Source organism: Diorhabda carinulata, chromosome 4 (genome assembly GCF_026250575.1).
Source record: "Diorhabda carinulata isolate Delta chromosome 4, icDioCari1.1, whole genome shotgun sequence".
Classification (NCBI taxonomy): domain Eukaryota; kingdom Metazoa; phylum Arthropoda; class Insecta; order Coleoptera; family Chrysomelidae; genus Diorhabda; species Diorhabda carinulata.
The window spans coordinates 1455580-1470216 of record NC_079463.1 but is presented as its reverse complement, the minus strand read 5'-3'; the positions used below and the strand labels follow the sequence as shown (position 1 = coordinate 1470216).

The 14637-nt window shown below is 29.3% G+C and overlaps 1 protein-coding gene across 12 annotated transcripts in view; it reads left to right on the top strand.

Annotated features, from left to right (window-relative positions):
- LOC130892471 (F-box/LRR-repeat protein 14) overlaps window positions 1–14076 on the top strand; it is a 30415-nt gene extending 16339 nt beyond the window's left edge. Inside the window, exons 3-4 of one of the 12 annotated variants that reach the window (XR_009059041.1) lie at window positions 146–9725; window positions 10209–14076. Coding sequence is in view for 1 of the 12 variants with exons in the window: in XM_057797908.1 (XP_057653891.1) it covers window positions 146–705 (560 nt within the window). In the remaining 11 variants the exon portion in view is untranslated. Of the gene's footprint in view, window positions 1–145 lie in introns of all 12 variants that reach the window. The other 11 variants (XR_009059043.1, XR_009059040.1, XR_009059050.1 and 8 more) reach the window with 11 other exon arrangements.
- Window positions 14077–14637: the final 561 nt, after the last annotated feature.

Sequence of the window (14637 nt, the reverse complement as noted above, 5' to 3'; positions counted from 1 at the left end):
AAGCTACGTCAAGTTTTTGGAGGTTATGTCGCATGGAAATCTCGATGGTGACGCGTATTTCGAGTTGATACTCGCGTTGTTTTGTATGAATTCGATTGTAGATCTAGATGTGTAGGTCTATAACGTCGTTTCCTCGTTGTTTCAGGTCTGCAGGATTGCCAAAGACTTTCGGACGAAGCTCTGAAGCACGCGACCGGTTTAACATCGTTAAAATCGATCAACCTCAGTTTTTGCATCAGCATCACCGACAGCGGCCTAAAACACCTGGCGAAAATGTCGAATCTTCGCGAATTGAATCTTCGTTCTTGCGACAACATCTCCGACATAGGTATGGCGTATTTGGCGGAAGGCGGTTCGAGGATATCTTCGTTGGACGTGTCGTTTTGCGACAAAATCGGCGATCAGGCCTTGGTGCACATCTCGCAAGGTTTGTTCAATTTGAAAAGTTTGTCTTTGAGTGCGTGCCAAATTTCGGACGAAGGTTTGGCCAAAATATCGAACACTTTGCACGATTTGGAAACTTTGAATATAGGACAATGTAGCAGAGTGACGGATAAAGGTTTAACGAACATAGCCGAGGCGCTCACTAGGTTAAAGTGTATAGATTTGTACGGTTGTACTAAAATAACTACCGTCGGACTAGAAAAAGTTATGAAATTGCCGCAGTTGAGCGTTTTGAATCTCGGGTTGTGGCACGTTAGGTGAAACGCGTTCCTCTAGATATCTGGATGAGTTTTACGAAGTTGGTCGATGCGCGCGCTTCTCTCTATCGACGATTGTTGTTGTTTGTTATTTTATTTTTGGTTTTTTTTTTTGTCGTTCGAATGATGGGCAAAAAAAATACGGTGATCCGGTGATAATGTACGTATGGTATAATTTTCTCGAAAAAAAAAGTGACTTTGAAACAAATAATGAACGTTGGCGACGTTGGGAAGAAATTTTTTCTTTATATATTGGTTGAATTACCTTGTAAATGCGATTAATTTCGAAAAACGAATTATTTCTTGGGTTCTACGACTAAATAAGTAAATGGCAACGATGTATTACGTATAAATTTGACTGGATGTTGATTTTTTTCAAAATTCGACATTTTTCTTTGCATCTAATGAAATATTACCAAATTTGACAACGTTGCAAAACATTTTCTCGATATTTCGATTGATTCTTCTCGTATTTTCGAAAAAAAAAATCAAAATCTAAATTATTTCTTGAGTTTAAAGACAAAATGATTGAATGGCAACGATGTAAAACATAAATTCTCCTCAATATCAATTTTTTCAAAATTCGACATTTTTCTTTGCATCTAATGAAATATTACCAAATTTGACAACGTTGCAAAACATTTTCTCGATATTTCGATTGATTCTTCTCGTATTTTCGAAAAAAAAAATCAAAATCTAAATTATTTCTTGAGTTTAAAGACAAAATGATTGAATGGCAACGATGTAAAACATAAATTCTCCTCAATATAAATTTTTTTAAAATTCGACATTTTTCTTTGCATCTAATGAAATATTACCAAATTTGACAACGTTGCAAAACATTTTCTCGATATTTCGATTGATTCTTCTCGTATTTTCGAAAAAAAAATCAAAATCTAAATTATTTCTTGAGTTTAAAGACAAAATGATTGAATGGCAACGATGTAAAACATAAATTATCCTCAATATCAATTTTTTCAAAATTCGACATTTTTCTTTGCATCTAATGAAATATTACCAAATTTGACAACGTTGCAAAACATTTTCTCGATATTTCGATTGATTCTTCTCGTATTTTGGAAAAAAAAAATCAAAATCTAAATTATTTCTTGAGTTTAAAGACAAAATGATTGAATGGCAACGATGTAAAACATAAATTCTCCTCAATATCAATTTTTTTAAAATTCGTCATTTTTCTTTGCATCTAATGAAATATTACCAAATTTGACAACGTTGCAAAACATTTTCTCGATATTTCTATGGATTCTTCTCGTATTTTCGAAAAAAAAATCAAAAACTAAATTTTTTCTTGTGTTTTATGACAAAATGATTGAATGGCAACGATGTAAAACATAAATTCTCCTCAATATCAATTTTTTTAAAATTCGTCATTTTTCTTTGCATCTAATGAAATATTACCAAATTTGACAACGTTGCAAAACATTTTCTCGATATTTCTATGGATTCTTCTCGTATTTTTGAAAAAAAAATCAAAATCTAAATTATTTCTTGAGTTTAAAGATAAAATGATTGAATGGCAACGATGTAAAACATAAATTCTCCTCAATATAAATTTTTTTAAAATTCGACATTTTTCTTTGCATCTAATGAAATATTACCAAATTTGACAACGTTGCAAAACATTTTCTCGATATTTCGATTGATTCATCTCGTATTTTCGAAAAAAAAATCAAAATCTGAATTTTTTCTTGAGTTTAAAGACAAAATGATTGAATGGCAACGATGTAAAACATAAATTCTCCTCAATATCAATTTTTTTAAAATTCGACATTTTTCTTTTCATCCAATGAAATATTACCAAATTTGACAACGTTGCAAAACATTTTCTCGATATTTCGATTGATTCATCTCGTATTTTCAAAAAAAAATCAAAATCTGAATTTTTCTTGAGTTTAAAGACAAAATGATTGAATGGCAACTATGTAAAGTGCACAATTTCAATTTTTTTTTCAAAATTCGACATTTTTCCTTGTAACTAATAGAAAATTACTAAATTGGCAACGTTGGAAAAATTATTTTCTCAATATTTCTGTTGATTTTACTCGTAGTTTGAAAATAATTTGAAAACCTGAATTATTTCCTCCGTTCCACGACAAAATAAATAAATGGCAACGATGTAAAACCTATAAATTCAACTCCAAATTTGGCAACATTGGAAAAACACTTTTCTCAATATTTCGATTTGTTTACAACGTTTTGCAAAGAAATTTTTCAAATCTAAATTATTTCACGGGATCTAAGATATAAAAAGTGAATGGCAACGTTGTAATACTACTTAATGCCTTGAACATGATCCTGTTGTCCAAAAGAAATTTTTTTTTGCAGTCTAGTGAAAGAATACTAAATTGGCAACATTAGTTAAAAAATTTTTTTAAACTCTATAAGAACATCATATCGATCTCAAAATATTTCCTTGTATCTAGTAAAATAATTATAATTTGACAACATCGTAAAAATATAATCAATGACAATATTAATTGAATTACCCTCGTACACTTGAAGTGATCTTTAAAATTTAAATTATCTCATTGTTTTGGGGAAAAAATATATAAACGACAACGTTGGAAAATATTTTGTCAATTTTTATCTATCATCTAAAATAAATTGAAATGTATGCAAAGAAATCTCAATAATAATTTATCTGAGAATCCAAGAAATAATAACTGAACGGCAACACTGTATATTGTAATAAATTATCGTTGATTTGATTGTTTTTGTTGTAATTATTGTTACATAAGGGAAAAAATCGTTTTTGTTTATGAGTCACTTTTCGAAAATATTTAAATATTCGAATTTCGTATCGAGATTTGCACATTCCAAAAATTCGTACTTGCAAAAAATACTGGATATCTAGTGGAAGCGCATTTTGAGCTGTGATAGAATTTATAATCGAATGACGTAAAGTAAGATTAAGATTAACTTTTTAAGTTTTATCAAGTGATTGTTTCAAGTGACATTATTACACTCGTTTATTTATCTAAAAGCAGCTGATATGCAAAACATTTCTGCATTCTTCTTAGTTTACAATCGAATCTTAATTTCGTGTCCATTTTGTCGAACGAAGTTGCACATACCGAAGGTATTTAGCAGTGAAATCACGCGGACAAAGGCGTACACACATCGATTGGAATTTCACGATAAGTTTCTGTTTTTTTTTATATCATAGTTTGTTTGGAAATTAGTAAAACTAAAAAAATTTCATCGAAGTGTTTAGTTCGTTTTCTCCTGAATCTTATAACCGATTCTAAATTTTTTTTTTACAAATTGTAGTTTGATTATTCGGGAACGTCACTGATTAGATATCGTCGTCGTTTATTTCGTTTTTGTTTTATACGGGGGTGATCAAAAATATTGATTATAAATTTTTGTTTAGAACACCCTGTAGATTGAATCGTTGATAGGACTGACTATTTATGGAAACTCGAATGTTGTTTAATCTTTTCTGAGCATTTTCTTTTTATTATTCAATGCAATATTTTGATTTAGAGAGAAATTACAACATTTTATATATTTTCAGTACCAACTGAAAAATTTTAACAAACTTTGTAGTGCATTCTCTCTTGAATCCTTTGGCCGATTCCAACAATTTTTTTTTCAAATTGTAGTTTCTTTCTTCGGGAACGTCGCTGTCTAGATAACGTCGTCATTTATTCCGTTTTTCGATTTATACGAGGGTGATCATAAATATTGAAAATAAATTTTTGTTTAGAACACCCTGTAGCTTGACTTGTTGATAAGACGGACTGATTATGGAAACTCGAATGTTGTTTAATCTTTTCTGAGCATTTTCTTTTTTAGTCATTGCAAAATTTTCATTTTGAGAGAAATTACAACACTTTATATGTTTTCAGTACCAACTGAAAAATCTTAACGAACTTTGTAGTGCATTTTCTCTTGAATCCTTTGACAGATTTCAACAAATTTTTTTTCAAATTGTAGTTTAATTCTTCAGGAACGTCGCTGTTTATAAGCCATCGTCATTTATTTCGTATTTTGTTTTATACGGGGGCGAACAAAAATATTGAAAATAAATTTTTCTTTAGAACACCCTGTAGATTGAATCGTTGATAGGACAGACTATTTATGGAAGCTCGAATGTTGTTTAATCTTTTCTGAGCATTTTCTTTTTTTATTCAATGCAATATTTTGATTTAGAGAGAAATTACAACACTTTATATGTTTTTAGTACCAACTGAAAAATCTTAACGAACTTTGTAGTACATTTTCTCTTGAATCCTTTGGCCGATTTTAACAATTTTTTTTTCAAATTGTAGTTTCTTTCTTCAGGAATGTCGCTGTTTATAAGCCATCGTTAGTTATTTCGTTTTTTGATTTATACGGGGGCGATCAAAAATATTGAAAATAAATTTTTCTTTAGAACACCCTGTAGATTGAATCGTTGATAGGACAGACTATTTATGGAAGCTCGAATGTTGTTTAATCTTTTCTGAACATTTTCTTTTTTTATTCATTGCAATATTTTGATTTAGAGAGAAATTACAACACTTTATATGTTTTTAGTACCAACTGAAAAATCTTAACGAACTTTGTAGTACATTTTCTCTTGAATCCTTTGGCCGATTTTAACAATTTTTTTTTCAAATTGTAGTTTCTTTCTTCAGGAATGTCGCTGTTTATAAGCCATCGTTAGTTATTTCGTTTTTTGATTTATACGGGGGCGATCAAAAATATTAAAAATAAATTTTTGTTTAGAACACCCTGTAGATTGAATCGTTGATAGGACAGACTGATTACGGAAACTCGAATGTTGTTCAATCTTTTCTCAACATTTTCTTTTTTCATTCAATGCAATATTTTGATTTTGAGAGAAATTACAACACTTTATATGTTTTTAGTACCAACTGAAAAATCTTAACGAACTTTGTAGTACATTTTCTCTTGAATCCTTTGGCTGATTTTAACATTTTTTTTTTTCAAAATGTAGTTTAATTCTTCAGGAACGTTGCTGTCTAGATAACGTCGTCATTTTTTCCGTTTTTCTATTTATACGGGGGCGATCAAAAATATTGAAAATAAATTTTTCTTTAGAACACCTTGTAGATTGAATCGTTGATAGGTCGGACTGATTACGGAAACTCGAATGTTGCTTAATCTTTTCTGAGCATTTTCTTTTTTTATTCATTGCAATATTTTGATTTTGAGAGAAATTACAACACTTTATATGTTTTTAGTACCAACTGAAAAATCTTAACGAACTTTGTAGTACATTTTCTCTTGAATCCTTTGGCCGATTTTAACATTTTTTTTTTCAAAATGTAGTTTAATTCTTCAGGAATGTCGCTGTTTATAAGCCATCGTCAGTTATTTCGTCTTTTGATTTATACGGGGGCGATTAAAAATATTGATTATAAATTTATGTTTAGAACACCCTGTAGATTGAATCGTTGATAGGACAGACTGATTACGGAAACTCGAATGTTGTTCAATCTTTTCTCAACATTTTCTTTTTTCATTCAATGCAATATTTTGATTTAGAGAGAAATTACAACACTTTATATGTTTTTAGTACCAACTGAAAAATCTTAACGAACTTTGTAGTACATTTTCTCTTGAATCGTTTGGCCGATTTTAACAATTTTTTTTTTCAAATTGTAGTTTAATTCTTCAGGAATGTCGCTGTTTATAAGCCATCGTCAGTTATTTCGTCTTTTGATTTATACGGGGGCGATTAAAAATATTGATTATAAATTTATGTTTAGAACACCCTGTAGATTGACTCGTTGATAGGACAGACTGATTACGGAAACTCGAATGTTGTTTAATCTTTTCTGAGCATTTTCTTTTTTTAGTCATTGTAAAATTTTCATTTTGAGAGAAATTACAACACTTTATATGTTTTTAGTACCAACTGAAAAATCTTAACGAACTTTGTAGTACATTTTCTCTTGAATCGTTTGGCCGATTTTAACAATTTTTTTTTTCAAATTGTAGTTTAATTCTTCAGGAATGTCGCTGTTTATAAGCCATCGTCAGTTATTTCGTCTTTTGATTTATACGGGGGCGATCAAAAATATTGATTATAAATTTATGTTTAGAACACCCTGTAGATTGACTCGTTGATAGGACAGACTGATTACGGAAACTCGAATGTTGTTTAATCTTTTCTGAGCATTTTCTTTTTTTAGTCATTGTAAAATTTTCATTTTGAGAGAAATTACAACACTTTATATGTTTTTAGTACCAACTGAAAAATCTTAACGAACTTTGTAGTACATTTTCTCTTGAATCGTTTGGCCGATTTTAACAATTTTTTTTTTCAAATTGTAGTTTAATTCTTCAGGAATGTCGCTGTTTATAAGCCATCGTCAGTTATTTCGTCTTTTGATTTATACGGGGGCGATCAAAAATATTGATTATAAATTTATGTTTAGAACACCCTGTAGATTGACTCGTTGATAGGACAGACTGATTACGGAAACTCGAATGTTGCTTAATCTTTTCTGAGCATTTTCTTTTTTTATTCATTGCAATATTTTGATTTTGAGAGAAATTACAACACTTTATATGTTTTTAGTACCAACTGAAAAATCTTAACGAACTTTGTAGTGCATTTTTTGTGAAATGTAAGTTTTCGTTTGTGATTTTACGAAAATTATTATAATGAAAAGTATTTGGGAAACATTCGTTCAATAAACACACCGAATATTCTACTTGTAAATTCGACTTCAAGTTGCCTAACTGTAAATTTAGTAAAATGTGAAAATTGCTAAAGCATGACGCAAGTTTTAAGTGATTTGTTTTGGTTTTTGTGTTGGATATTGTGAAAATAGGTTACATATTGTTTGAAATTTCGATTTCACTCCACACCATAACAAAAGCGATTCAATACGATCGTAACCTCGTGAAAATTGTCGAAATAGTGACGTGCAAATCGGAAAAAAATCTTTCCCATTTCTCAATCATATAGTGTGATCAAAAAAAATCACCAAACTCTCAACTTTATAATCACCAAACTTATCTACCGGAATTATTACAAAATTTCCTTTTTTTTCTTTCAAAAATCACTCCAAACAACAAATATGGTGAATTTTCTTTCATGAAAACGCATATTTTCGAAAATTTTGAAAACAGAACGAAAACAAATTCAATTAACGCATATTTTTAAACTTTTATCCAGCTCTATTCCACCTACTCATTCTCTAGTTCGAAATGCTACAGTACAGCGCCGGTTTGGTGACCATTTATACAGTGTAGGTCAGAATTTGATTCGTTTAGACTTGGCGTGTTGGAAATACGATTTTGATTCGGTAAATTTGCTTTTTAACTTGCAATCTAATCATTTTTCGTAGCGTATAAGTTATAAAAATGATGAATAAACGAGTGTAATCATATATCTAATGTAATCAAACGAAAAATATTGACCAAAGCTTAAAATATAATTCCATCAAACGAGGGATGTAGTTGAACCAAAATTTTTACCCCGGCAACGTGTATTATAACATTTTGATGTCGCTAATAAATAAAATAGGGGTTTGGAATAATATCAACCCTGTTATTTAAACTCGATTGGGATAAATTTGAAATTTGTACAATATATTTATGGTAAAATCGAATTTTGTTTATTAAAAGTGAATGGTATCGTTAGGATTAGATAAGGACGATAACAAATGGGATAACTTTAATATTTTTTCGATATTTTCATCAAAAAATAAATCTACAACGTTTATAAACAAGTTTTTACTAAAAATATTATACGGTAGGTTCGGAAATGAAATATTTAATATATTATTTCAAATTTCAATCATTTGATCAGTCTGAGTAGTTTTAAACAAAAATTAACTCGATATTTTGTAATTTTTTCATCGAAAAATGAATCTGGAATGTTTCTTAGTGTAGATTTTTAACCGAAACAAAATTTAAAAAGATTAGGAATAAAATAATTTCGATGTTAATAATTTTTTTACCAAAAAAATGAATATAGCTTGTTTCTGAGTGTACTTGTAGCTAGGTTTATCACATTTTCAACCTAAAACTACTAGAAAAATTAAATGATTCTTATTTAACTTCAATTTTTGTTCGAGTGGTTAATCTGAGACGTTCAGAAGAGTTTTGATTCCAAAGTTAATCGTTTTTGACCGATTTATAAAAATTCCAAGTGGGATGAATCCTAGGTTTAGCGTGTTTTTAAAAGGCAGGAAACCTTATTAAGTTTAGAAATCGATAAATTTGTGATTTTTTTTCCAAAAACGATCGGCTTGTTAGTCTGGAAGGTACAAAATTGAAATACAAGTTGGGTTTATCTCGTTTTAAACAAAAAGAAAACCTACAAAGTTTCAAAATGGAATTATTCCTAGATTACGTTAATTTTTGGTCAGTTAGGATGTTCAGAAATGGAGTAGTTTCGATATTCATTGTTTTTCACACAATTCTAATTGAATCAAATCCTAGGTTTATCGAGTTTTGTACCAATAATTAAACCTATAATTCGGAATATCTAGTTTCATCCAATACTTGATTCTCTGATTAGTTTGGAAGGTTTAAAGTGGAGTAAATCCTAGGTTTATCACGATTAAACTTTAAAAGTGGAGTAAATCCTAGGTTTATCACGTTTTCTACCAATAATTGAACCTAGAAAGTGAAGAAATTGAATAATTTTGACTTTTACTAAATAACTGATCCTCTGATTCATTTGGGAGGTTTAAAAATGGAACAAATCCTGGGTTTATCAAGTTTGAGGTTCAAAAGTGGAGTAAATCCTAGGTTTATCACGTTTTCTACCAATAAAAAAACCTAGAAAGTGAAGAAATTGAATAATTTTGACTTTTACTAAATAACTGATCCTCTGATTAGTTTGGGAGGTTTAAAGTGGAGTAAATCCTAGTTTTATCACGATTAAACTTTAAAAGTGGAGTAAATCCTAGGTTTATCAAGTTTTGTACCAATAATTGAACCTAGAAAGTGAAGAAATTGAATAATTTTAACTTTTACTAAATAACTGATCCTCTGATTCATTTGGGAGGTTTAAAGTGGAGTAAATCCTAGGTTTATCACGATTAAACTGTAAAAGTATGGTAAATCCTAGGTTTAGCACGTTTTCTACCAATAATTAAACCTAGAAAGTGAAGAAATTGAATAATTTTGACTTTTACTAAATAACTGATTCTCTGATTCATTTGGGAGGTTTAAAGTGGAGTAAATCCTAGGTTTATCACGATTAAACTTTAAAAGTAGGGTAAATCCTAGGTTTAGCACGTTTTCTACCAATAATTAAACCTAGAAAGTGAAGAAATTGAATAATTTTGACTTTTACTAAATAACTGATCCTCTGATTAGTTTGGGAGGTTTAAAGTGGAGTAAATCCTAGGTTTATCACGATTAAACTGTAAAAGTGTGGTAAATCCTAGGTTTAGCACGTTTTCTACCAATAATTGAACCTAGAAAGTGAATAAATTGAATAATTTTGACTTTTACTAAATAACTAATTCTCTGATTGATTTAGGAGGTTTAAAGTGGAGTAAATCCTAGGTTTATCACGATTAAACTTTAAAAGTGAAGTAAATCCTAGGTTTATCACGTTTTCTACCAATAATTAAACCTAGAAAGTGAAGAAATTGAATAATTTTGACTTTTACTAAATAACTGATCCTCTGATTAATTTAGGAGGTTTAAAGTGGAGTAAATCCTAGGTTTATCACGATTAAACTTTAAAAGTAGGGTAAATCCTAGGTTTATCACGATTAAACTTTAAAAGTGGAGTAAATCCTAGGTTTAGCACGTTTTCTACCAATAATTAAACCTAGAAAGTGAAGAAATTGAATAATTTTGACTTTTACTAAATAACTGATCCTCTGATTAATTTAGGAGGTTTAAAGTGGAGTAAATCCTAGGTTTATCACGATTAAACTTTAAAAGTAGGGTAAATCCTAGGTTTATCACGATTAAACTTTAAAAGTGGAGTAAATCCTAGGTTTAGCACGTTTTCTACCAATAATTAAACCTAGAAAGTGAAGAAATTGAATAATTTTGACTTTTACTAAATAACTGATCCTCTGATTAATTTAGGAGGTTTAAAGTGGAGTAAATCCTAGGTTTATCACGATTAAACTTTAAAAGTAGGGTAAATCCTAGGTTTATCACGATTAAACTTTAAAAGTGGAGTAAATCCTAGGTTTAGCACGTTTTCTACCAATAATTAAACCTAGAAAGTGAAGAAATTGAATAATTTTGACTTTTACTAAATAACTGATCCTCTGATTAATTTAGGAGGTTTAAAGTGGAGTAAATCCTAGGTTTATCACGATTAAACTTTAAAAGTAGGGTAAATCCTAGGTTTATCACGATTAAACTTTAAAAGTGGAGTAAATCCTAGGTTTAGCACGTTTTCTACCAATAATTAAACCTAGAAAGTGAAGAAATTGAATAATTTTGACTTTTACTAAATAACTGATCCTCTGATTAATTTAGGAGGTTTAAAGTGGAGTAAATCCTAGGTTTATCACGATTAAACTTTAAAAGTAGGGTAAATCCTAGGTTTAGCACGTTTTCTACCAATAATTAAACCTAGAAAGTGAAGAAATTGAATAATTTTGACTTTTACTAAATAACTGATCCTCTGATTAGTCTGGGAGGTTTAAAGTGGAGTAAATCCTAGTTTTATCACGATTAAACTGTAAAAGTGTGGTAAATCCTAGGTTTAGCACGTTTTCTACCAATAATTGAACCTAGAAAGTGAATAAATTGAATAATTTTGACTTTTACTAAATAACTAATTCTCTGATTGATTTAGGAGGTTTAAAGTGGAGTAAATCCTAGGTTTATCACGATTAAACTTTAAAAGTGGAGTAAATCCTAGGTTTAGCACGTTTTCTACCAATAATTAAACCTAGAAAGTGAAGAAATTGAATAATTTTGACTTTTACTAAATAACTGATCCTCTGATTAGTCTGGGAGGTTTAAAGTGGAGTAAATCCTAGGTTTATCACGATTAAACTTTAAAAGTAGGGTAAATCCTAGGTTTAGCACGTTTTCTACCAATAATTAAACCTAGAAAGTGAAGAAATTGAATAATTTTGACTTTTACTAAATAACTGATCCTCTGATTAATTTGGGAGGTTTAAAGTGGAGTAAATCCTAGTTTTATCACGATTAAACTTTAAAAGTAGGGTAAATCCTAGGTTTAGCACGTTTTCTACCAATAATTAAACCTAGAAAGTGAAGAAATTGAATAATTTTGACTTTTACTAAATAACTGATCCTCTGATTAATTTAGGAGGTTTAAAGTGGAGTAAATCCTAGGTTTATCACGATTAAACTTTAAAAGTAGGGTAAATCCTAGGTTTAGCACGTTTTCTACCAATAATTAAACCTAGAAAGTGAAGAAATTGAATAATTTTGTCTTTTACTAAATAACTAATCCTCTGATTAGTCTAGGAGTTTTAAAAATGGAACAAATCCTGGGTTTATCAAGTTTGAGGTTCAAAAGTGGAGTAAATCCTAGGTTTATCAAGTTTTTAACCTACAAAATTCATAAATTTTGAATTAACTGATCAATCTAGGACCAATAAATTTACGTAAAATAATTTTCTAACGATACAAGTTTCACTTAACCTTCAAATAAATTACAGGGTGATGTGAAAGTTCCGGATCTTTTTTTATTTAATAAAAACATCGAAAATGGGGTTGCTAAGGTATTTAATTCCCGATAAAACTTCATCCAATGTTTTTTCTCCTCCAATTTGTTATATATAAATATAAATATATACGTTGAAATGGCCATGTTTGTGTTCAAAATTATTTTCGGAAAATGTTTAAAGTTACAATGTATCATAATGCCTTGGACAATTTCGAAAAATTTTGTAATTATTCTGTGTAATTAATTTTTGTTTATAATTTAATTGAACGGAAAAATATGTGATAAAATGCGTTTTTACAATCATACTTATTTTGCACGAATTATACAAAGGTTTTCGTTATGTTTGTTTTTTCCGATTAAGTTTTTTTCGGCAGCGAAAATTTTCTCACCGCAAACAAAACAAAAAAAAAATCCTTCGCCCTTTTTACCATCATCGAAACCTTTACTTCATCGATGTAATTATTCGATGAAATTTTTTTTTATTGAGAACTTGGAGCGATTTTTGATTTTTTCGGAAGTCCAGTTGGACGAATCGGGAAACTAGGAAGGCCGATACGAAGGTCCTACAGTTTTTCACATGATTTTTATTAGATTTTTGGAATCTACGTAAAATTTCAATATAACTTTATATAAGGCATAATATGTCGAAAGTCCATCATTTTTTAATTATTTCACATTTTCGAAATTTTTCCACACATACAGTCCTCCACTAAAAAAAATTATATTTCCAAGTTTAAGTGAGTCAGGTCTAATATTTTTGGAATTTGGATAAATAACACTTACAGCTTGCGAAATCCGTGAAAATGTTGACAAGAATTTATACAGGATGTTCAGAAAATGGTGACGAAATTTCGCTATGTAAAAACTTCGAAAACTCAATTTTTTCAAATGACAACCCCTATTTTTCTCTTCACCATTAGATTCTACGCTTTAAATTAAAGGGATTTCGTAAGTAAATTCATATATCTTAAAGTAACGGTTTTTGTAGAAAATTGAAAAAACTGAAATTTTCATAACGAAATTCGGTACTATTTTTTAAACACCCTGTATAAATTTTTGTCAATATTTTCACGGATTTCGAAAGTTGTAAATGTTATTTATCCAAATTCCAAAAATATTAGACCAGACTCACTTAAATTTGGAAATATAATTTTTTTAGTGGAGGACTGTATGTGTCGAAAAATTTCGAAAATTTGAAATAATTAAAAAATGTTGGTTTTTAGACGTAATATGACATATAAAGTTATATCGAAATTTCGCGTAGATTCCAAAAATTTAATAAAAACTAACGAAATTTGGGTCTACTTCCGGTATAACCGGAAGTTTCGTGAAGAACCCTGTACCTGTTTTCGCAGGTTCTGTATTGAAGTTGTATCCGGTTCTTCTTTTTTATCACCAACATGTGAAGGTAACTCGATGATTACATCGTTGAAAATCTGTTAAAAATGTAAAAGAATTACCCGAATCTCCAATCAAAAATATAAAATTTTGTTATTTGTTGGGGGCCATGTTATTTTTTCGATTCCCGTTTATAAGGATAAACAATTTTCAGAAAAAAAAACGTCCTTCGCTATTACAACAATTGATCGATCCCATTGATATTAGAATTTATGTTTTTTTTGAAAATTGTTCGCAATTATTTGTAAAAAAAAAATTGTACAGTGATATTATGATGTATATATACAACAAGCAGTTATTGATATTTGTTACTATTACGTTATGTTTTTATAAATTGAAACGAATACAATTTTTATTGATAAATATTTGGTTTTATTTATACCCCAAGGATTTAAGGAATTAATTCGAAAAATGTACGTTTATATGAATCGAATCATCATAAATTGGACCATCATTAACTTGCTACAACTGAATTTTGAATTATGAAACGTAAATAGACGAGTAGTACCTTCCTGTAAGGGAGTTTGGTTTAAACGGGATACCAGACCTGTACTGAGATCTTTTGTACCCCGTTCGTTGTTTTTTTTGTAAGTGAAAAACAAAATTTCGTAATAAAAACTATATTATAAAGCATATTTGGAATCATCTTGACTTTTCCATTAAGATGATGAAGGGTTTCTATAAGAATGAAAATCTGTTGCAATAAAAGTCGACTGTAACTTCGTTATTTTAATGGGACACCTTGTATAATAATACATTTTTGAAATCTGCGTGAAATTTTAGTATAGTTTTGTCTAAAAACTTTTTTCGGAAAAATGTATACTTTTTGAGTTATTGAGTTTTTTGTAAAAAATTTGACAGTTGCAGACCCTTATAAATTATTTTTTTACGATGATACCCTTAAAGATATGAAAATTATTTCTA